The following is a 24,817-nucleotide window of genomic DNA, read 5'->3' as shown; positions in this document are numbered from 1 at the left end:
ACAGTGCTCAAACCCCTGTAATGCAGTTTTACAGTTAAATTACTGTATCTGGATTAACTGGAAACTATTAACTTTAGAACAAGTGCAGCAGACCTTACTACTGTCAAAAATAAATCTACATTCTGATTATGTTGCTTTCCATAAAATACACCATAAAAATATTTTCCATTTGTCTTTTGTATTTTCCAAAATTCCTGGATCTAGCAGACCGTTGCACAGCTTTGATCCTGTCATGTTTTCTGTTTTTTTTTATTTACAACTTCTGCAGTGGGGTTTTCCATGATTGCTTTGGGCCTACAGTACTTCAAATAAATTCTCTTTAGTCTGTGATGCATTTCTACCTGTCTCCACTTAAGAGAACGCTGCCATGTTTGTGTTTTATTTAACACTTTACCTCTCAAAATATCAACAGGAACAAAACACACACAAACATAAAAGTGAAATTAGGGGGAAAAAAAAAAGATAAAACAGTTTCAGCTTTCGTATACTTTTGACATAAAAGCCTGAAATTACCTATCACTGGGTTTTCAGTAGCACAGATCATTTTTTTTTTTTGAAAAATATGCCTTGAGGATTATGACAGATATTTCAAGTAGGAAAGACTAATGATTCTTGTGCTGTTTTATTATCAATATAATATATCATGTCCACTGTGAAGCTGTTCATTACTGAGTTGTGAACTCAAAGGCAAAGCAGTAGTCTTTGGGTATCCAATCTTGCAAACACTGTGGGCCATTGTGCTTTCTGATGCGTTAGACAATGCAGGCAAGAAATTACTTGCATGTTCTTGGAGTCAGATGTGAATGTGACTTCCTTATTATGTGGGTTGTATACCAAAACTGAGTGAGATGCGTGACACTGGTGACAGCATCTCCTGATAACAGGGGAATAGTTTTGGGATGGACTCCTGGGGGGATGATGGTGGTTTCCCTGGGGTCTCGGCACTTTTGTGTGAGTCCCGGGCCTGTCAGCCTGGCAACCTGGTAAGCCTGCAGCAGCCCTCATAAGCTCATCTCTGCCCTGGAGACAGATTCAGATCATGACAAACCCCTGCTGCCATACACTCTCCTGCCCTTCTCATCAGCACCAGTGCTGCCCTTGAGCTGCTCAGTCCTGCAATGCCCTGGAAAGCATCTGGTTACAGCTCTTGTGAACACACAGAAAGTTTATGTATAAATCAGGGAGCAGGGCACATGCTCTGGAGACCACATTTGTCTAAGCCTTTAATTTCTTAATGGAAAAGGATGATGCAGCTTTCCCAGTTTGGAGCCATGGGAGAAAACCTGGCACAGCTAGCAACCTTTGCAGACAACATGATTTGCATAATTTTACCAAGAATTAGATGCTTTAATTTCTGATGATAAAGAATGTTAACAATTCCCTTTGGTTAAAAATAGCTTGCTCCTATGACTTTTTGGTTATTAATAGTTTACCCAGCATTGATTTGAAACATTTTGATTAATGTTCATAACTTCAAAGCCTTCAATTTGATCATTTATTTAACTAAACTACTTAGTATAGAGGTAAGAATGTCTTCAAAGCAACAGCTTGTTTAAAACTCCATCTACATAAGTTATTAATTAGATGTGACTTGTAATCTTTTGGAATAGCTGGCTTTAAAATGTTCCAGAAATCTTGCTGCATTTCTTCTTCTTCTCTCTCTCTCTCTCTATTAATGTCACCATGCCATTCCATTTGGTTCTTTTGGGAAAGGGTCTCTCTTTTGTGAAGAGGCCTTTCATTACCCTGTCTATACTTTTTAAATACTCTTTAAAAAAAAAAAAAAGGAATAATTTCCTCAAGAATTCTGAATGGGAATTTCAGTAGTTATTCATTAATGCTGTCTTGTCTTCAGGCTATCTATCTGATAACACATTTCTTTTTTTTTTCTTTTTTTTTTTTTTTTTTTGCATTTCCTCCCACACTCTGCATTTCCTTCTGAATTAGCCACATACTTAAGTAGGAGAATTTATGACTTCCTTTGCCTGATATTAATTTCAAGGAAATTTCCATGCTCCTGTTATCAAATACAGGTTCCCAGTAATCCTGATTCCATGAAACACAAGACTCCAGGTTGTACTCTGTCTTCTACCACTGTCCTGCTATGCTTTTTAACGGAGGAAAAAAAAAAAAAAAAAAAAAAAAACAGCTGCCTGTTCCACACAAAAGCAACAGGGTGCTTCACTCTGGTTCCCTATCTGAACAGACAGGGACCAGAAACAAAGGACACCCCCTATAGGCAGCGATTGCATAGTCCTTATGGAGCCTGAGTCTCACTTTATGCTGCTAAAAAAGATTGTAACAACTCAGTTCTCAGTCTGGGTCTTGCATAGTCATAGCAGGTTGGGAGGAAAGATTAAAAATATGTTTTTTCCAGAGTTCTATAAAACCTCATCACTTTGATAAGAAGTACAGTGCTGTTTCTATCTATTCCTGCCAACATTGTCAGCTTCACGCTCTGGCCAACACTCCCCAAATGACTGATGAGCTTAAAGGAGCAGCTGTAACAATCTTTGAAAGGCATTTGATTTAGTATGACATGATGCTTTCCTTTTAAAAATGTACAGAGCTATACAATAGCAGTAAAACCCATTTTCAGTGACTAACAGATCTCAAAAGCATTGTTTCAAAGGAAATCACCTTACAAGGTTCTCAGAAATTAAGCCTAACAATATTAAGCCTTTTCATTAGTGATTGCAAGGTAAACCTTTTAAATAATTATTAATTAATTATTAATTCATGGATAATGCAAACATTGACAGTGTGGTAAACAATTATGAGATCAGAGGAAACAAAGTGATCTCACTTTTATTTTGGGGGAAAAAAATAGTATCATCAATGATAAAATTATATATCTATGTACAAGAAGGAAAGTTAATGCTTTTGGATTAGGAGACTGTAAAACTGAGACTGTGGAGGATCAATAAGACTGTATAGCTAAAAAGAAACTAACGTAACCTTGGATATAAGACTAGAAGGATAGGAGTGTTAAAGAGGTATTTTCCTATCTGTGCGTAGAATAAACAAGATCAGTAGCAGAAAGACTGACAAAAATAAATAAATAAATAAATAGAATCAAGGATGGTATTGAAGAATTATCCAAGAATTATCCAGCACCAGAAGAAATTCATGTGTGATTGGAAATGAATTAAAAGAGAATGTGCTCCATGGTCCTTACCACAGAGGTAAGGCTGGGTTTTGTGTAATTCCCCATCTCTTCATCTCAAATGTGTCTTAAAGTTAGTTCTCTAGTTATTCCAGGAGACTGCATATGCCAAGTTTCCTGGGTACTGAGGAGCTCTATAGAGAAGATGAGCCCCTGTTAGACTCAAGAAGTCAGAAAGTTGTGAGAAAGAGGTAAAGTTTTGCTGTTATACAAAACAAGCTAAGAAAAGAAAGTGTAGGACTAAGTGGCTGAAAAGGTTAATAAAAGTTAAAGATTAATAATAGGTTAGCACAATGACTACTGAGTCATACTGTAGCAGTAAGGTATGAAAAGCAGCTGAAGAATGAAGAAAAAAAAACATTAAGGATAAAACAAACTTATTTGGAAAAATCAAGAGATGATAGATTTTGAAGTGAACTAACAGCTGAGAAAATGTGTAGCACAAGGGAAGGCAAAAAATCAGTAGTGACAAATGCAAGTGCACTTGGTGTCAAGAAGTCTGAATTTTCTGGGGGGAAAGAGGCAGGAATAGAACAAAAAGCCCTTATGAAAAAACCAGTAGGAACATTTGCTGAACACAGCTGCTCAAACATGTAGGTAGAGAAAACGTAACTTTTGTAACCATATAACTCTGGTCTAGAGAAATGGATAAAATCTGATCTTCATCTTGCTAACACTAGGCAGAAACAGAAAGCTTTTAGGACAGGAACGAAAAATTTTTCTCTTCTTTAGGAAGAGACAGCAAAAATAATGGACAAAGTTTAGGAGGAATATATACAAAACCAGTGGTAGAAAAATGATTGTCAGCCGTTCCAGTTTCTAACTTCTTAATACAAGAATGAAAGACTCAAGTGACACAGAAAAGCAAAAAAAAATAAAAAATAAAAAATGATCAAAAGAAATGTTTTTTAAACACAAAGTTTCATATGGAGCTCATTGTCACAAAACAATCTGAAGGTCTAAAAGATCAATAGGAATCAGAGTAAAGTTAGATGTTTATCTGAAGGTATATAAGTCCTCAGAAAGCAAGGTATAATCCAAAGTCTACCTGACAGGAGTTGGAAAGTTAGTTCCTACTTCTAGGATATTCCATAATTGCTCACTTCATACATTTTCTTGTGAAACACTAGGGATAAGACCTTTAGTTTTGATGATGTGATTCTATGAGCCACAAATTCCAAAATACACCTCTGGAGACCACTAACATGAAAGATTAGGAAAGAGGGGAGTGTTTAGGTCAACACCAAGACAGCCCTACAGAGTGGTAACCAAACAGCGAAGGATGCACAATGTCCTTTTTACACATTGTAGGAGGGCTATTCTAGCTTTGAAAACATAAGGATATAAACAGGCAATGTTTGCAGGGCAAGAGAGCTTTTACTGGGCCAAGCAATACTGCTGGGGAAAGAAAACAATAACCAAAGCAGCCTCTCTATGTGTTTAAAACTTTGTTTCTTCCAAATAAAGTTTCAGGAACATCATGGCTTTTCTGTTTGCTTCTCACAATGTACCAACCGCTGTAATAAAATATATTAATTCTCCCTATAAAACTTGACTACCTCATTTCATATGTGCCGGTTATTGCTCTAAAGAGAAAAAAATCAGCTTTGCTTTCCGAAAGAATGACCTGACAGCATGAAATGTTTCTTTCTGAGGGCTCATTTGGCTCTATACTCATAGCCAGGCTGCCAGACTGACCTCATTGCAGCCTAGAGGGGAGCTGATCCTGACAACCCTTTCTAGTGATGTCTGAAGTACAGGCTTACAGGCAAATCCTTATTATCCCCTTTGGTTTAAGAGAGAGGAGAGTGATGTCGTCCTCTCCCTGATAAATACTAGTATCAAACTGGAAGTTCAACTGAATTCTCTGCCCCAAAGGAATTTGCCTGTTGGATGAAACTCTGGAAACTGTTGAATCAAATAGCAAAAATCACACAGAGATCAACAGAGCCAGAATTTCAGTCTATAAATTTAGATCCTTTCCCAGTTGAAAAAGAACATCAGAGGATGGGCTTTCTCTGACTGGCTCTGGCATTTTCCTACAGTTTATGTGAAAAAAAAAAAAAGGCTTATGGCATGTTGATTGTAATTATGTAGTTATGTTATATACTGAAAATTCTATTTTGACTGCTAAGCATTTTATTTTCCATTTACTCCTAGGTTTTCTACACATGCCCTTTTTAACCCTTTCCCTATTTTGGTTAGTTATCTCACTCTCTTTAATTTTATGCTTCATGTGAAGTTTTTGGTTCAATGGATTCTTTATTCTGTCACACTGGTGACAGTGCTTCTTTCTTGATTCTCTTCCCTCAGTGCCTCGTGTTTACACTGTTAAAAGAAGAAATGTACAACTGTTTGAGATGATAATATTCTACCTTGAGTCTCAAATTCTAACTGTGACTCTTTACTTTTTGGACATCCAGAAAGATAATTTAAGAAAACACCATTATGTACTATGTAGTTGCTTATTAAGCTTTGCTGTTTATCGGTCTGCATGTCCCCATTTGATCAGGCTGACTAATTTCTCAAGCAAATTTGCAGCACTACAATTCCATCTACTTTGCTACAAAGCATTTGGCAAATGCATAGCTTTCCTTTGTTTATTTCTGTCTGATATTCACAACTGTATTCTCACTTCTAAGATCACTACTAATAAATCTGTGCTTTCAGTTTAATTTATACCTACTTAATGTCTTGTATCTCTGCCATAGTCAGGCATAAGTGCTTTACAGATATGACACTCCCTCTGAATTTTTCACTGAGTCCAACTCCTTTTGTCTCTGAAGATTTCACAGTCCTTGGTTCTTTTCTCCTCTGCATGTTTGTGATTTTGGGACGAGTTGTTTAAAACCGTTGTTTTACAGGTAGCAATACAAAGAGACTAAGACCCAAATCCATCTTCCAACTAGTCCCATTGTCACACAAAGAATGAGTTGGAAAGTAAGATTTGGAAAGCTAGATGAAATGGAGTCTTAAAACATAGCAACATCTTTCCCTCTTTGATACAAAAATTCCATTTAAATGGAAAACAAAACCTTTAACACATACTAAATGTACTTCAGTTTATAGAGCTTAACAAGATGAATCTTTACGGCTTATATTTTCCTGGCCTTTTTTGTCAAATCACTGCAGAAGTAATATAACTCTCCTAGCTGAAATAGGATTAGGATTGCAACTGTCGTTGCATGAGTTGCTAAATAAATACACAGGAAAAAGAAAATGACATTTGTAGTGCAGGTACACTATAAGCTATAGGACAGATTGAGGTTTAGACCCCAAGCCCCCAAATGTGAGTACAGTTAATTATATTTACAACAGCAGAGCCCAAGAGGCTTACCAAAAGTCAGAAAGGAAATGTAAAGTAGATGAAGGAATTGAACCCAGGTTGCTAGCATCCCCTTTCAAATACTAACTCCCTTTTCAGCTGACTTCTTAAAGGAAAGTCAGTATGTCTTCATTTAACCTTGACTGGAAAGGCAGCATGTGGTGACACTATTTATAGAGCATTGCTCATTAATTTATTAGGGTCCCACTCAGACATTCCTAGTTTCTCCAAACCTGTGTAATCTCCTTGAGGCTCTGCAAGGAACTGTCCTTGCTTTTCTCTACAAATTTATCTTTCTGATGCCCAAACTTGCCATTCTCCTAGTAGTGATGGACATAGCCCAGTTCTAAAGATGCCTTTGAAATAATAACAACTGAAAAAAAGCACCCTCAAAACAGCAATTCTGATGGCACTGGAGGAAATCCCCCTTGATTCTCACTCTCTTTCCATTTGTATCTCTCCAGAAGCTGTACTGGAGTAATTTACCGGGACTCTCTGGCTGCAGTCCTTTTGATGTGGCCTGTTCAGCGTCTTTCATTGCTACTTGGCAAGGGCGAACCTTCCCTGGCCCATATTAAAAACATTTCAGCACTCAGGGTCCAGTGAATTCCTGTTGACATCAGGTGAAAGAGAGCCGTTCTGTAATGGCTCAGCAGCTCCATTCCTCAGGAAAGGCCAGAGCCTCTCTGTTCCTGACCTGTCCTTGCCAGGTGTTCATCACAAAACCATGAGCCCAGCAAAGCACTGCATGATGCATTATTAAGGCAGCAATACTTCTTTCACAAATTTCATCAGTGCAACGTGGCATATTTGCAGGTGTAGGCTGTTGTTATTTGATACCTCCCATTCTTCTCCTCTCTATACCATTTTGGTAGGCTCTCCTTATGTTTCAGTCCCTTTTTCTTCTCTCAATGGCAGCCACCTGGGATGCAAACAGAAGACTGACCTCGGTCAATAGCACTGCTTCACATATGGCCTGTGGTTCAGAAATCATTTGGGGTCACAAAGGAGGACAGTCTGTATAATGTGTCTGGATATAACAAGAAATCAAATAAGTTCCCTGATGTGGGGACAAGTTTTACAGTTGTGCTAAATAGAAAGATGCAGGCATTAAGAAGAAAAGATTTTTGTTGAATAGAGGAAAAAAAAAATTCTCTTACAGTCATGAAATTCCATCATCATTTGTGCTATTTAAGAGAGAGAATAAAAATACAGAAATATTTTAGGCCAGTTTATGATTTTTTTTTAATTTCCTTTTTATTTTCTTTACTTATAAATCCAATTTATAGGTAGCTTACCTCTTGGACCATTACAGTAATCACCTGAATCGCTGTGTCTTTTGACAACAAACACCAGAGAACTCACAGAAGAAAATTTCCTTGCCTTTGCAGTAACATCTGAAAGGACACAGAATAACAGTCAGACATCTACAATACTTCTTAGTGGTTTCAGAAATCTAGAAGATCTAGAAGTACCTGGTTTTGTTACTCCAAAAAGGCCACAGTCCTCAGTTATAGAGGACTTCATTACCTGAGGATCCCCCTCCACTTTACTGTAGCTTTGCTTACTGATTACAAGCACAGAAATTAGTGGCAGCTCTTTTCAACACGCTGCAAATAGATGTGCTTTAAATAGAAGGAAAGTTCCCTTCCCTGTTGCACTCAAAGAGCTCAGACAAGTCTGCTATGGAGGAGACAGACACAAAACTGCCTCTCAGACATTTCACTTTCGTTCTACCGTCTCTTTTTTCACTCTAAAAGAAGCCAGTCAGATATTCTGACCACAAACAGTCACTTGTCCTTTGCCTATATAAGCAAGAGGGGGAAGCCTTTTTCTTCCTGGTAAAGCCCCTATAATGAATGTAATAAAGATTGAACTAATGAGATTCTATGGCATTTAAACAATAATCAGTAGAAGCGGATGAGAAATGCTACGCTTTGTGTAATTATCACAACTGCCCTACAGAGGCCTCACACACAGACCATTCTTTATAGCACAGTTCCAGTGGGGTGGATCCATTTTTGCTAATTCCAAGATTTGTAAGAACCTAATTTATACAGTTTATTCTTCTTTGAACTCTTATATTTTGTCTCTCCATAACACCAGGAGTTAGGCAGGAAAATCTTAATATAAAAAAAAAAAAAGTGAACTGTCCTCCCTATTTTTCAGAAATCTGGAATTTCAGTCCCTCCGAACAAGTTCTGCCTGACACTACGGTCCTTCCTGCTTCATTCATTAAAAATAGCAATGCAGCAGCATGAATATATCCTTTGGGATTCTACATTAAATGCAGACTCCCGCATCCTGGGCTGGCTTACATCTGTGTAGCCCTTTTGATGTCTCTCGGCACACCACTGCAGCTGTCCCTTGTAGTAGGCATTTGAATTGATTAACATGCTTGCTCCTTTTTTATTTCCCTCTTGCTCTCAGGGCTGCACCTTGAAAGATTTACTGTACTCCGGAGGGTGAGGCACTCTGTGGATGCCTTGAGGACAACATAATTGCTGAATCAAAATCTCCCATGAGGATGTGAGCTTTGAACTTTGTTTTCAAGATTTAATTTCTCTGACTATTTCTCAGCATATGTGTAACAGATTGTCAGAGAATAATCTCCTAATAAGACGCATGTAGATAACCAGGGGAAGAGAGAGGAGCAGTACCTTTAAAATATTGTCTGCTGAAAATCAGACAGTAAATCTTCAGTCCAGCAAGTAATTAAACACATAAATAGTCACACCAAGTTAACTGGGACCGCTCATGTACACAGTTATGTGTATAAGCATTTGTGCTGCTGGGATTTGATAATGAGAATCTAATTAAACAAAACAAAAATGGTTAGCAACCCAAACCACGTTGAGTCACCATCTGAACTGTGCTACAGTTGCAGACTGTATGCAGTGGCATTGTTATTCTGGACCGAAGGTATAAATCAAAATTCCTTATATCATTAGGTGTGGGTCCCAGTGTTTTATTTTGCAATATCTAGTGGCATTAACATATTTTAGGGACTACCAAAGAGAAGATTCTTAGAGGATCTGTGGTTGCTAGGAGACTGGTACTTCAGTCCTGCAAATCTTCCACACTGCAAAAAGCAAACTGGTAATAATCAGGTTTTCCTGCTGTAAAGCACTCAAACAACTGAAGTTTATGGCTTATTGTTTAAAAATTTTGGTCTAACCTTAAATTTGTAGAACAGGAAAATTTAAGAGTTGTTGGACTTCTGGAAGTAGGTATTTTATCTCGTATATATAATATGCCACCTTTACATCCTTTTTTAGTCAGTACACTGGGTGCCCAATATCTAGAAACTTAGTTTCAGTGTGTTGGCAGGTTTCAGCCAGCATGAAAAGTGCTGAGCTCATTTCTGACAGTTCAGAGCAAGAGTTTTGCCATCCCCAGGCCTGCTGTCTCTGTTCGCACATGCACAGGCTGCGACCTGAAAAGCCTCAAAGCAGAATCTTCAGTCCCTGCAGCTCCCTGTACCTTTGGGGCCTCCTAGTTACGGCTGCATCAAGAGCAAGTGCATTTGTCTCCTGGTCACCTAAACATCTCAGGATACATACACCCAGTGACAGGGGAGCCATCACAGCGTTTGTGAATTTGACAGCACTTCCTAATTTTAATTTAATTAAAGGAAATATCCCATGTCTTCTAAACCAAAGTTACAATGTTTAAGAGGGCACAGTAAGAATCTCAGAAATCATTGAGGGCTATAATTTGTCAGTCTTTAAAGCTCTATTTTCTTTATGACCCAGGAGCTGTGCTAAGCACAAAAGCACCCCATTTTCAGTGAAATACCACTTGTATTTCACTGTGTACTGCATAGAGATTGTGTGCTTCGCTGGTTGTGTACCTTTAGCACTGTGTAAATAGGTATGCATTACAAAGGTACTCATCTATTAAGAATTACATCTGCTTTCTCACTCATGGCTTTTCAGTTGCTCAGTGTAAAGTCACTATTAAATCCCAATCTGTACCCCACTGGAATCAGCCTTTTTCATGGATTTTGATTCTGATTCTGTTTAACTGCAGAAGTCCTCATTTCTTATCATTCACTAGGGTAGGATAATGTTCTCATATGATCCTTCTCTGTCCTTATCTGACTCCACAGCCAACTTCTTTTTTCCTTCATGTGACAGTAAAGGTATATGAAAGACAGTGCCCATGGAGAGATAAGGGGAATGGGAGAGGGAAAAAGGGCAAAATAGCAGCCGAAATCAAAGCAGGGGGGACAGACATTTTTTTCAGGAAAGCTACAAATTCTCCCAAAAATCTTCTAATAACCTTCTACTTATTCTGCAACGATTCAGACCTGGTTTGTAAGCCCTTGAAAATTTCAGTTTAAAACCTTACAGTTCCATGCAATTATATATCTTGATTGTGGTATTTGTCCCCTGCTGTGGTACACTTATATAGTAGTAGTAACAACGAACACGGCTGAATCATTGACAAATTCAACCTTAGCTATCTTCTCTTGCTTGCCTTGACAACCAGACTATTGAATTCCAACAGGATGAAAATCTAAAAATAGCACTGCATGAAGAAAGACTGCAAGCAAAGCCACTAGATGATGTGGGCTCAATGCTCTTGTGAAATGTGACACGTGCAAAAGCCAGATGTAATTTTAACAATACAGCTTCCTTTTTGACAAAGGAATCTCCAGAGTCTGATTTAATGTCTCCACAGTAAAGCCTAACAATTCCACATTTTGTGTAGGAGTAAGAACAGACTTCTTTAAACTTGCAGAAAAGAACCGCAGAGAAGAATGTTAATGCAGAATGCAAGAATATAAAAAGAAAAGACCTCTTATGACCCTACAGCAATTAAGACACCATCTAAGTCCAGGATAGAAGTCACTTTATGCTTAAAATTATTACAATAACACAACTGGAATCAGCAATGCTGACACAGACCAGTAACACTGTGGTTTTGCAGAAACCAAAACCACTACAGCTTAGGAAATATTTTGCCTTATTTGCTAGACAATATTTTAGTAAGAATCTGGCTGAATCTTATGCAGGATTGCAGAGAGGAGCAGACAAAAGGAGATTTTCTCACCTTCACACCTTGACTAAAAAAACGATTAAGAAATTGGTTGATTAAGTAGTTAGCAAATTAGCTGAAGACTTGGGAGAGTAAAGGGTCAAGTTAAGTCTCTTCTACCTTACAAACATCAACATCTGACCTTCGAACTCCCTTAAAGAACTCATGCTCTCTGTAAAATAGATACCTCTCTAAGCCCTGTTGTACCCTGAAGATATTTTAATGGTAATTAATATTCTGCATCTTAAGGCTCTCAGTAAATATATCTTTTTTATCTAAATGTCTATTATAAATATATAGTGGCCTCCCATAATCTCTCGACCTCCAAGTAAATAGCAGAAGACTCTTATATCTTTAATAGCAAACAATTGAGGCATGCAACTTTTTAAGCCTGTTTTACAGATCCATATTTGCATTGACCCTCATACCATTGAGAATTCAAATGCACAGAGTAGATTTTGCACATTTTGTGGTAAAAAAGTAATCCACTGTCAACCAACAACACTTCAAGGAATATGATCTACTCTTTTCTTACCCTTACTTATACTCCCCTGACATATAAACTGAAATGGTGACTAGAACCAGTTCCTTTCATTCCAGTAACATCCTAATTCTTTCATAGTTTGCTGTGGATTTGGAGAGTTTTTTGTTTTGTTTTGTTTTGTTTTGTTTTTAATCTCATCCATAATATTGTTAGGAGGATCCTATTCCTTTGGTGAAGAGAGAGACTGATTTGAACAAGGAATATCAAAGATCTCCTTAATATTATTCTCTGACCTCATTCTTTTATTGCTTAAATTCTCTTCTTAAACAATTACAGGCATAAATCCAAAAGATCTATCATAGGCCATGACATTTTATTCACTGGAATACCCATTGTTCCAGAAATAGATATAGTCCCACTGATATGACTTTGAAGCACCACACACATTGGTTGGAAATGGGATAAAAAAGAAGGTGAATCAATAAATAGATATTGTTTTCCACCAGTGCTGTGTGACAGAAGTGAAAGCTTTGAAGTTTGGCTTTCTTTTCAAGGAAATATCTGTGGTATTGTCTGCGTACATCACTGCACCTAGTTTATTTTACTCTTCCCTGTCCACAGATAAGTTCATAAGTGACAAAAGGCATGAACATAAAAGCTCTATTTTTAGGAGACTCACTTGATTCCCCAGTGCCTGGATCCCAGGGAAGCGACGGTGCCTTAGGAACTGCCTCATCTGAAGGCAGTAAAACAGGCATTCCCCATTTGCTGAAAGAAATGCTTGTGCTGGTCTGTGCTGTCCTTTCTTAGTGGCGGAGCAGTCACAGATAAGGAAGTCCTGCCCCGTAATAGGAAAGTTGTACCTAAATGCTTTCAAACTTAATGAGACATCCTGCAGCTTAACCCATTTCCGTCTTGGTTTTGCTAGTAGAGTTTTCCAGCTCTTAGCATTCTTTTTGTCTTCCTCTGAACTCTTCCTTTAAGGATAGTGCTGAAAACAAGGCACAAAGCTAGTGACTGTGATAAGAAATAAATGGTTAAAAGCTTGTATAACAGGGCCACGGGTGATTGCTTCCATCACCTAGACAGAAGTAGATGTAGTTAGAGCAGAAAATACATGTTTTGTAACAAACAGAACTCTATGAGTGTAGGACGTAGGAATTTTGCAGTTCTGCTCCCCCTCTCATTTCTCTCTCCCACTTCCTGTCGCCAGCATTCATGAAAAAAACATCTCCAGTATGTAGAGACATATGTAGAGATATAAAGATGCAAACACAGAAATGTACAGGACTTGTGTCAGCTGTGTTAGAATTCATAAGCCATCCTGGCTCACGATGACCCAAGCTTTGGTCCCACTCATTACCACGTCACCCTTAACAAGTCAGGAGTCAGTGCACCAGTTACTCCTGACTGCCTCAGACACAACTTTATTTTATGTATTGACAAACAGGAGCTTTTTAAATGGCAGCTGTTGTGGTTAAATACTTTAATGTAATGTCTATAATTACAGTTAACATTGTCTGTAATATAGACACCCACATAAGTATATTGGCAATGTGCAGTAAGTAGTGCCATGTATTGGTTTAAGACACACAGACTACAGTTAGTCAATTAGATTACATTTTCTTCTGGCTCCTCAGCCTCCACTCACTTAAAATATTTACTGATGAACTATACCTGGTGGGGTCACAATGGAGTCAAGCTAGCTGGAAGTGAAGTGTACAGAGGGTCAGCTGGACAGGCAGCTTGGTTTCACCTCTCTGTTTTAACCTTCTGAAATTCTGTGGCGTCATATGATGCTGAAGAACTGTTAAGAAAACATAGTTCATCAATCCAGTCTCACAAAACACAAGTGCTACTGTGTCTTGGAATCACACAGATGAAGAAAATACTGAATGGATCTGTGTCTATTTTAGCCAGTCAGATTGTCAGAGAAAGGCTTTCCTCTTCACATGACTAGTTTGTACAGCTCCTAGCACCATGGAGCCTCATCTGCTGATGGCTACAAGGACTATTTTAATACAAATAGCCAATTTAATCACATTAACTAACTGTACAGGTTCAAATCATCTGACTGAGAAAAAGCATACTGAGCAACTAGGAGTCTTAACTGTTGTTTTAAGGCAAAAAGCTGCCTAATTTTGGTAGTCTTTGTTCAGGTTTCACTGGATGATTTGCCAAGCGACATAGAGAGCAGGTGCAAGTTTATTGGGACTGTTTTTTGTTGTTTGTTGTTCTTGTTTGTTTGTTTGTTTTTGGTTTTGTTTCTGTTTTGTTTGTTTGTTTTGTTTTGGGTGGGGGGGGTCTTTTTTTTTTTTTTTTTTTTTTGAGACAGAGAGACAGAGGGACTGTAGCATCTCATGCCAGCTGAGAGTACTAGGTATCACAGAAATCAGCTTGACTCACCAAAACAGCCATTTAAGAGCAGAGCCTCTAGTGGTATCAATCAGCAAGGCTTGACTTCACTGGAGCTCTGCTAATTTACCCCTGTTGTGAAGCTGGCTCTGAGACTTTACAGAGTGAAAATGAAACTAAGGAAGCAAAACAAAGATCCTAAAATATTAGGAAATAAAACAGCTTGAGAATGTTATGTTTTCCCAAGCATGCGAAAGAGAAGCCTGTAGGTTATATTTTCATTTTAATTTGTGGTTATTTGATACATGCTCACACATGCATTATGCACTGTGGACGACTTAAAGGTCTACAGTAAGAAAAATGCCCAAGATTTCTATCTCGGTTTTGTTGTGGTTATTCCCCACTCTCTCAGCAAGAATTTCATTGAAGATAGACCTTGCTAAGGATTTTTCAAAGACTAGCTCTAAAAATATCTTCAACCATATAAACAGAAAGGGAAGAGAATTTAAAATAAATAAATAAATAAATAAAAAACAAAAAAAAAAAGAAGACCTATTGTATGCTTATGGTCAGAGAGAAGTTCAGGATAATTTAGATGTGGTCCAATTATTAAAGTGATAATTTGTCTCACCTTTAAATAGGGATGACAGTGAATGTGGGGGAAATTTTATGATATATGATTAAGGAAGAAGACACAACAATAACTACCATAGGTAAGGAGAACAAGTTGGGCTCATTCACCCTGCTGATATCAGGAATCCTATGGTAATCCTCAGCCCAAGATCCTGATAGATTGGCACATGAAGCAGCAAGCCCAGAAGAAAAAGATTTTCACTGAGTGCATTGGTTCAAATGTTGTATTCTAACTGGTAAAGAGAAAATGTAACTCTAAAGAGGGTGAAGGCTTACATGGTCAAGTAAGATGAGCAGTCATGGATGCAAAGAAGTAGCTTAAAACACAAAAATATACTTTCGTTAAAACTGCTAAAGGAACCGATTTCAGATGCAAGGAATGTATCTTGATCTATCTAGATTTGCACAAAGCAGTACATAAAATGCTCATCTGAGAATTACTGTTTAAAACTGATAAAACAGAGTAAATCAAGATTATTAATCTGAATGAAAATAGTACTAAAAAGAAATTTAAATACCACATTTAAAAGGAAGTCTGTTTGCTAACTACTTTACAAGTAGTTTTTGGATGCATCCTATTACAAATGCTTATTAGTAACCATGAGTTCATAATCAGGTTTGCATACAAGATAAACAGAATAATGGAAATAGGATGCAATTTAACACAAATCCATCCACGTAAAGACTTCATGTAGTGGGGCTCATTTGGAAGTAGCAGAGAAACTGAGATCTAGGTGTACTGTTAGACTGTAAAATAGCTATGAGCCTCCAATTCAGCTGAACTATGGGAAATCTGAGACAAGCCTAAGATATACTGCAGATATATTCTCTTTAGAGATGCTGAAGCATTCATATTATTATACAAGGTACTGGCAAGGTGTTTTGTACATGATATACAGCCCTAATCACCCACTTGCAAATCAGATTAAGTTAATTTGGAATAGATCCAGAGAAGGGACACTGAAATGACAGAAGGAATGAAGTAAGGAGTATAATCTTCTGAGAGCAGTCAAAGAATCGTGTCTTGTTTTCCCTCTCAAATAAGACATATCTTCATAAATGCATGTTGGAATTTAAAAAAATAATAATAAGGTAGGAGTAACATGCTTTAAATTTAAACAAACCTGCTTCAAGATTAAACAGAGATAAACCGGTCATACACAGTTTAGCATGGTTGGAATCACCCTCTGATTTCCATCAGTTTAGGAGTGTCCAGGAACACATGGGGAAAAAAATGACTTTTTCAAGATGGAGCTCAACAGGCTTATGGACTTTGCATGACAGAGTAGTGGTGATCTGGAGATACGTACGCAGGTATGGTGTAAACATTTTCGGTGTTGAACTTAGTTGTTTTCTCTAAGAACTAAAACGACAATTTATCTGTTTCTTTACTAAGGTGGGCCTGTTTACAGCATATCTTTGTCATATTCTATTAGTTCCAAAGGTCTGAGCTTCTATTTGTCTTTTTCTTCTATTTGTCTCTCCCACTTGGCTGTGGAGAGCTTCTTCCTCCGCTTTAGAAAGCATCAGAAGTTGGTGCCAGAGAGGGAGGGGAGGCTGAAATGATACAATGCTGCTCTTGGTGGTACAGTGAGAATTGGTACAACTTACTCATGTTTACTCATGTCTAAATTGATTGTCAGATAATTTTCCTCAGGTCAGACATGCAAAAACCCTACAGTTTAATGAAATCCTCTCATTCTTTGTAATAAACATAATGTTCCTTTTTACAAGGAAAAATGTCCAATGACCCTAATACATTCCTTACTGCAGGGACATAGGATGTTAGAGATGCTCTTGACCTCTTCTGCCTTCTTCCTGAAGTGAATCACTATGCCTCTTCACCTTTTGTATACTAAGTGTCTTTGAATGGTCTGAGAACGGTGGAGGTGTTTTATGGCCTGTGGTTTGGAGGGGTGCATGGAGGTAGTGTTTTCTGAACAAAATATCTATTACAGTGTCAACCATGGAAAACTGAATTTAGTTTTCTTTGTATCTCCATGACAATTTCAGGCAAGATTTTTACAGAAAGTTTCTTCTTCTTTGATAAAAATCCATTAGATACAGTCAAAAAAGTGATTTTGATTTGGAAAGCCAAATCAAATACAGCCAGATGTTTCCTTCAGTTCTATGAAAGTTACTATAGAGTAAATTTTAGCCTTTTCTCATCACTTGAGTAGTTCTTTGAAGCCTCTACTTTATCTCTAAAAATGGATTGAGTCTAATTAAAGATTGATCTTATCAAATTATGTAGTCCATAAATTTTATTAAATCAACTCTTTTACTCTTGTACCCTGTAGAAAAGAAAAGGAAATGGCCAAACTGATTCATGCTAATCAGTCTTTAGTACAACTGTGAGCACAAAAGGAATGTTGAAGTGAAACAGTTGTGATTGAAAACATGTGGCAGTTTACAAATGCGCTGGGAATCCACAAGACTTTAGCAGTAGCTGAACTCTCATTTACAGTTCTCCTCACCACAGAAATAAAAGTAACTTCCATAATACTGACCAACTTAAAGTAATACATCAGACTAAAGGAGCAGAAGTAATTTCTTGCTGCCCTTTCTTGTCTTATATGTTTGGTAGCCAACATGTCAACCTAAAGTCCACTGAACTCAAAGGGAAGACTGGTGAGTACTGAGCCAGGTTCAGGGTCCTGTCTCTCCTTATAAAAATAAACATATTTCCAAGAAAGCAAAATAAACTAGAAACAAACAAACAGATGAATTTAAAGAGAAAGAGAGAGAGAGAGAAAAAAAAGAGCTGTCACCTCCTGAGAAGACCTTCTCTTTCAGACATTATCTGGGAAGATACAGAGGGATGAAAATTGACCGTAAGATTAGGGAAAGGAAATTTTATTAGATAGCTGAGAGATCTGTCAGCCTGATTTTCTACCTTATTAAAAAGGTTTTGGTTCAACAATCAACATTGCAAACACTAATCATATAAGAATAAACAATCAAATAATTTGATCACTATATTAAGTTTTATGTACGAAAATGACTAAGAATGTTCTGCCATTGTCTTGTGGTTTTTTGACTCATTAATTAAATATGGGGAGATAAAAAAATAGGGGATCACAGTGTTTTTCATGTGCTCTACTGACTTGAAAACAATTGAGAGGTTGTCATGCTGACTGAAAAGCAGTAACCACATTCTAAATGGAAAAAAAGCCACAGTAAAATTCCTGGGGTTTCCATTAACAACATCCCCGCTTTCAGTCAAGCAAGTGAATGACTTTGTTCTCAAAAAAAAAAAAAAACCAAATAGCAAAGAATATCAAATAGCCATTTAAAACAAGCACAGAAAAAGAAGAGGAAGAAGAGGAAGAAGAAGAAGATAAGAAGAAGAACAACTTTAGAATACCTGTTCCAAAATGGACTTGCTTGCCACTTCCAGAAAAGAATCTTGTCAATTGTTCTATGTTTCACACTTTCTTTAAATACTTGAAAACCAGACAAATATCTACCAATGCTTTTAGACACTGCCTGAAAGTGCTCCAAGGCAAAGTTAGCACACCAAGGACTTCCATGGGAAGGAAAATCTTCAATCCAATTTCCATATTTTATGTAGGAGACTGTATACAGAAATGGAGGGCATTGAATTACGAAGGCCAATCTATTTGTTAATGGCAAAAATTGTTATTTTTAGGATGATTAAAAATTCTTTAGTCACACTGCCTTGATATTGTTTTGCTTTTTTTTTAAAAAAAGGTATTTAAATTACATCTGATACTTCTGTAATTAAAGGTAATTACTGATCTTAATTAAAAATGTTATTAAAAAACTCACACATGGCTCTAATCACACTGCTCAGTTCAAACATCAAGAAGCACTTACAATAAATCAATTCACTAGCAAGCAGCAACTTATAAATGACATATCATAAAGGATACCCTCATACCAACCTTTACTTCAGTCTTTTTACTTGAAATAGGTCCCACAAGACACCCTAAAATTGTCCAATTCAGAGCCATTTAGAATATATTTTAAAATCAATTCAGTAGGACGTTTCAGATGGGAGCCTTCATAGAGAGCCGTCTAAGGATGATGTAGCCTCTAAGCTTCCACAGGCTGTAGCAGTGGCAGGGAATTGACTAGGAAACAGCAATTTTGTCTCAGTAAAAAATGTCATCTTGTGAACACAGAGCTGTTTCAGAAAAACAGACTTTTAAAATCATTTTGAATTTCTAAGGGAGGGAATATAAGAATTTTAAAAGAGAGGAGAGGAGACAGGAACTGGAAAAGAGAGAAGGAAAAAATAAAGGAAGGAAAAAAGAGAAGGAAAGGGAAGAGAAGTCAAAAAGGAGAAAAAAAGAAAAAATGGTCTTCCAAAGGAAAATAATTATCTGAGAAAGTAAACTGCTTGGTATGAAGTTTGTATTTCTATGGATGCTCTTATCTTTATTTTCACCATCATAGGTTCCTGTATACACATTTGACTCTCTAACATGCAGGCTAGGACATTCCCCTGAAACATACCTGGGATCTAGTCCTTTCATCTGCTTTTATTTATTTACTGGAAGTAGATCCCCATCAAAAGACAGAACATTGCAGTGCCACAGCCCAGAAAGGCTTTGACCCACATCAGAGCATCCTCCTTGAGGAGGGCTCATCTGAAGCCATTGCTCCCATCATCAGACAAGGAGACAAGACTCTCTTCATGGACCAGGCTGTCAGAGAAAGGTAGAGGAGAACATCCCCAATGGTCCAAAGGAAAATTGGCCCTGCTCACACACACACGCACACACACACACAAAGTAACTTTACTGTGAGGAAGGAAAAAATAGACTTCTTATTAATAAATAAATAAATAAATAGAATCATTAAATTAAAAAAAAAAAAGAGAGAGAGAATAAATCTGACAGAAGTAATTGCAGCTTGATTTAGTTTTCTGTTTTGTTTTTGTGTCAGGCTTTTCCTGTGCTTTTCTTTTCCCCACTAATTTCCAGTTGGAATTGGCAGCTAATGACTCACCTGCTTCACAGATGAGGTCAATAGAATATAGCCAAAAAACAACCTACAGCTCTTATCCATCCTGTGTTTTAATCACATGTAACAACCCTCACTCTTGCACTAGGCAAAAGCAAAGCTTAGGCAACTTCCCCTTCTATCTGTAGAAACTGCCAAAGTAGAAGCACTGAAATCAGATCTTTAAGTATTCAGTCTTCACAGGTGACTCCTGCAGTTCAAGGCGAAGCCATAGTGAGTAGCTCCAGCAAAAATGAATTCTCCCCAGAATGACAGAAACATGATGATTAGGACTGTTTTTTGAGAGTACATCTCAGGAAAACCAAAGTAGCAAGCCTATGGGGCTGCCAGCAGCTTCCTACGCACAGGGAAAAGCCCCCGTGGTTTGTTTTCCAATTGGTAATGTTTAAACTATTTCCTGCACACTACAGAATAAGCATGGGTTCAATGGATAGATATAAATTAGAGAAAGCAATTACGGGTCCCTGAGTTAGACATTAATCTCAAAATCTGGGATTTACCATGGGCAACCCTGTGCTTCCAGCAGACATGCAGGGAGCACATAATGCGCATCACATCCACTTCTGGGAAGCTGAGGAGGGGTTTTCCTGCAGCTGGCTTCTTGCGTACCAAGTTCTGGTGAATGCCTAAGAGTCTTAATGTCTGTCAGCAGAAATTATCGCACAAACACTGGCCTGACTGACAACTTATCTAATGGGCAAATCAAGAATAAATATGAAGAAGAGAAAAATGAGTGACACAATGAGGAACCAACAATTTGTCATTTGGGATCTTTTGTTAGGCAGTTTGACAAATTTCCTGCTGGTTAACTGATTAATATTTCCCTATTTTTAATCTTTATTTCATACTCAAATATGATTGTTAGTCATTAATCAATAAGGTTTAAAGTGTCCATGATTAATGGGCAATGCCTTCAGTATAAATAAGAGATTCTGAGATGCTGAGATTTATCTGGCTCTAGAGATCGCAGGATTGCTCTGAATGTTCATTCCCTAGTTACAGTAAAGCGGGGCCAGGAGGACTGCTGAGATCCTGTGCCAGTGGTGTGATAAGATGAAATGGAAGCAGCTATTAAGGATCTGCACTAGATAATGATGAAAAAGAAACCAAGGGGTTAACCAAGGGGTCTGCTTTTCATATACATACTGACAGATTAATGCTCCACGCTATAGATAAGTAGGAATTTACAGCATCTATATGCTAAAAAGAAACAAGGCAGGTTAATAAAATTACCACCTTCTGCTCCACTGGGATGTAAAGATTTAAGGCTGCAGAATTGATGGGCAACTGCCAAAGGGTTAATGGAAATCCAGCTGCCCGGCAGGCAGAAAGAACTGGAGGGTTACTGGAGTTGTAGGTGAGTAGCAATGAAGGGGTTAATGAAAAGCCTACACATACTGAGATGCTAATTGTCAAGATAGCGTATTACTTGAGGAAAGTAATTTTATTATTTGAAACTCCCACGAAGGATGCAAGCCTGTGTCCACTCCATCTGTCAGGCTCCGTGAAACACGATGAATTGAGCTCAAAATTCATGTGTGATGAAGTCACTTTAATTTCCCTGCCAGCCGAGCACTGCTGCCATGCCCACCACGCAGAGGCTAGCACAGCATTTCAACTTTTCCTGTGAAATCCAGGAGGCACAGTAACCTGTTACTTGCTGCTGCTTTCTTTTTTTTTTTTTTTTTTCCTTTCTCTCCCCATTTTCTGCCTCAGCGCTACAACTGAGTCATTCTGTTGCCCATGGCTCGTGGGTATACAGTGCTCCTGCAGCGTGCTGCATTATTCCTGAGTTAATCTCTCAATGTTATTTTCAGCTAATGCAGATGTGGGGTTTGCTTACCGTCGCTTTGTAGACACTTGTCGAAAACCATTTGGAAACCTTAACTATGCATAAATCTGCAGAGTGAATGTTTTCTTTCATTCACTTGCTCCTATTATTTGATTTCTTGTAGGCCTCTGCAGCAGAGATGGAGAAAATAAGGTAAGTGAGACAGTTTATTTACATCTCATTATAGACAAGAAATGTTCTACTGCACAATGGGCAATACAGGCTCTTTGAAAATATTTTGCTTAATATGATCAGTGTAAAATATGGGATTGCATGACGATGTAAGGGAAGCTGTGTTTTAGAGACAAAAGAAAAGGAATGTGGTTATACTAGTAAATCTGTTTTTCAGACATGTCAATTCAGAAGGGGTGTTTTATACACAAACGTTTTATTGCCAGATGCAGAGGATATTTGATTATATAAATGTTGTAGTCACTTGTCCATTTACTGCAAGAGCCTGCCATTCCATTTAATGAGGAAAGTGGATCAATAATTCATGGGAAAAAAAAAAAAAGCTGAAGAAAATATAGGCTTGACTTCAAAGCATCTAATTACTGTGGTTTGTTTCAGTATAATGCTGTAACATTGGTGTTCGATTTTTGTTTTATATTGTATACTGGCCAGATAAATCTTGTCTCCTCTGTGTTTAAAATGTTGTCATACTGTACCAGTTTCTCAGCACATCTCACTGTTTTAAGCAAAAGGAGATGGCTTTTATAAACACAAGTTTTCCATCTCACGTCCGAGTGCAAGTCTGCTTTGGGGGATATTGCTTTTGTGTATGTTGTTAAGAAAAAAGAGAAAAAAGAAAAAAGCATTCTAGCCCTTTAAAAATAATTTAAAAAATAAAATTGTGTTTATTAATTAAATCCCCATGTATTATCAAAGTGATAAGTAAAAGCTGAACTTTTAATTACCCTTTAAATATTTTATGGAGCTTTATTTGATAACCAAAACACTAGCCCTGCTCTTACTTGGTTTTATTGGACAAGTCCAAATTCCTTCCCTGAGCCTGGTGACTCAGTTTGGTTAGTGACAACTATTGTCCAAGCACAACTTTTTAGATTCCTTGAGTTTAGAATAGCTATCCTGAGTTTTCAGAAATGCATAAAAGTTCTAGAATTCTGGAAATAACAGGGGGAAAAGTGGCAATTATGAAAGAGCAGAGATGTTCAATGAATTCTGGGCTGGAAACAAAATCCTGTTTTTCTTTTGAGAACAAGGAGGTTAAGTCTCTTACAGTGGACTTGAAGATGCACATCAGAAAGTTTCTAATGTCATTTATTTATAACGTACTTCAGTTGTACATCTTTTGTACTCTTTTATGTGACTGAAGGAGTAAATAACTTATGAGCTAAAAGAAAAACCCTGTGCAACGTATTATTGTTTTGCATGTAAGTGCTATAACATTACAGCTGTGAGTTTTTCCTGAGTAAGGACTGAGAAAGCACCTCAGTACGTGGTCCTGTGTTTACTAAAAATTCTAAGCAAGATCTCCTATGGTGTATGCATACTCATGCCATGAATTATTCTGTTAGTAGATGCAAGCAAATACATATTTACATGTTCACTTGATAAGCATGTGTGCACAAACACAATACAATACTTATACTTTCCTCAGTATTCTTTGGCCTCTGCTTTTAATAGTCAGGCTCTTGCTACATTTGCAATAACGTGCTGCAGAGCCCAGGAGAATAAACTCTGAAACAAACAGAAGAAGAGGGAGTTTTCTATGACAAGAGTAAATAACCATAAAGCTCGATCTTCCTAGCACCCTAGTTTTGCAGCTGTCAGACATGCAGCAGCACCTCAGTACTTCCTGAGCACTTGTACAGATGGAAATCTCACATTGCCCCACTGGAGGAGGTGGGAGTTTAGCTATTAACTCTGACAAGAGAAGGGTCAGGCTGTGTCAGCTGCTTGTTAATGAAGTTTTCTGCTTACACTTCTCGTGTGTAAAAATTACTTCTGACGGAGGCTGGTCCCTGTCACCCAAGCTGGTGCCTGAGCGGAGCAGTGAGCTGGGCTGGGGGCGCTCCAGCAGGCCTCAGTGCAGAAACTGTGCTGCTCCATCCTGAGCCTTTCCGGGCTCCTGTCCATAATCATTGTTTTGGATGCAAACTGACACAGAAACTGAAATCAAATCTGGAGCTGTTATTTTAAATACCTGCTGAACTTCACAGACCTGACAGATTAGATCTTTCCTAAACCTATCCAAGTCTGACACCCGGGTTAAGACAGACTGCCTCATTTCTTACTCACAGTGGCTTCAGAGAGGCTATGAGGAGAGAGAACCTGAAGTCAGGGAAGAAAAAAAATAAATAAATGAGGGAAGAGGACAGCTCAGGAGGAAAGAGGTGTTTTTTATAATAAGTGGGATGTAGAAACCAGTGTAACACAGAGGAAAGCCACTGCTACATGGTCCTTGAAGGTGTTCTGCTAGGCCCAGCTTCTTCCTCACTCTTCCTGTAGCTAGCTGAGGATGTGTCACCTGCAGCAGCTGGGCACAAGCTGGGGTGCACAGAGGGTACACATTGCTCCTGCAAAGGAGGGAGGAGGAAGGGGTCTGGAATCAGAAAAAATAAATAAATAAAAAATAAAACCAAAGCCTTGTTGGACAAACAGGAGAAGCAGGGTGGATACCCACAGGACCACCTACTCATCCAGTGTGAAAACTCCCTGGGTTAGAGAAATTCAGGTTTACATTCCACAGTGCACTTCAAGATAAGGAAGCCTTTTACATGTGCAGAATAGGTGCAGAGAATCACACTTCTCAGAGGAGCTGCTACACAGTGGCAGCCCTTGGGTGCCCACAGGCCCAGACATGTTAAAAGTCAGTTCTAAGAGACTTCAGGGGAGTGAGCACCTTCTCCAGTGCATCTGGTACACCCCCAAGGACTGGAGTGGCCAGACCCCTGAGAGACAGAGAGGCAGACACAGGAGCCTGCAAAACTGATCCACGGATCACCCGTAGTTTAATGAACAGTG

The 24,817-nt window shown here is 38.1% G+C and overlaps 1 protein-coding gene across 2 annotated transcripts in view; it reads left to right on the top strand.

Annotated features, from left to right (window-relative positions):
• The window catches only part of BEGAIN (brain enriched guanylate kinase associated), a 151,990-nt gene that overhangs the window by 15,086 nt on the left and 112,087 nt on the right, over positions 1 to 24,817 (top strand). Inside the window, exon 2 of one of the 2 annotated variants that reach the window (XM_048069803.2) lies at positions 21,954 to 21,982. In XM_048069803.2, coding sequence (XP_047925760.1) covers positions 21,954 to 21,982 — 29 coding nt within the window. Of the gene's footprint in view, positions 1 to 21,102; positions 21,983 to 24,817 lie in introns of those variants that run through there. The other variant, XM_013199476.3, reaches the window with a different exon arrangement.

The sequence above is a fragment of the Anser cygnoides genome, chromosome 5 (genome assembly GCF_040182565.1).
Source record: "Anser cygnoides isolate HZ-2024a breed goose chromosome 5, Taihu_goose_T2T_genome, whole genome shotgun sequence".
Taxonomy (NCBI): domain Eukaryota; kingdom Metazoa; phylum Chordata; class Aves; order Anseriformes; family Anatidae; genus Anser; species Anser cygnoides.
Note: the sequence above shows the minus strand (reverse complement) of the source record. Positions and strands in the feature narration are given on the sequence as shown.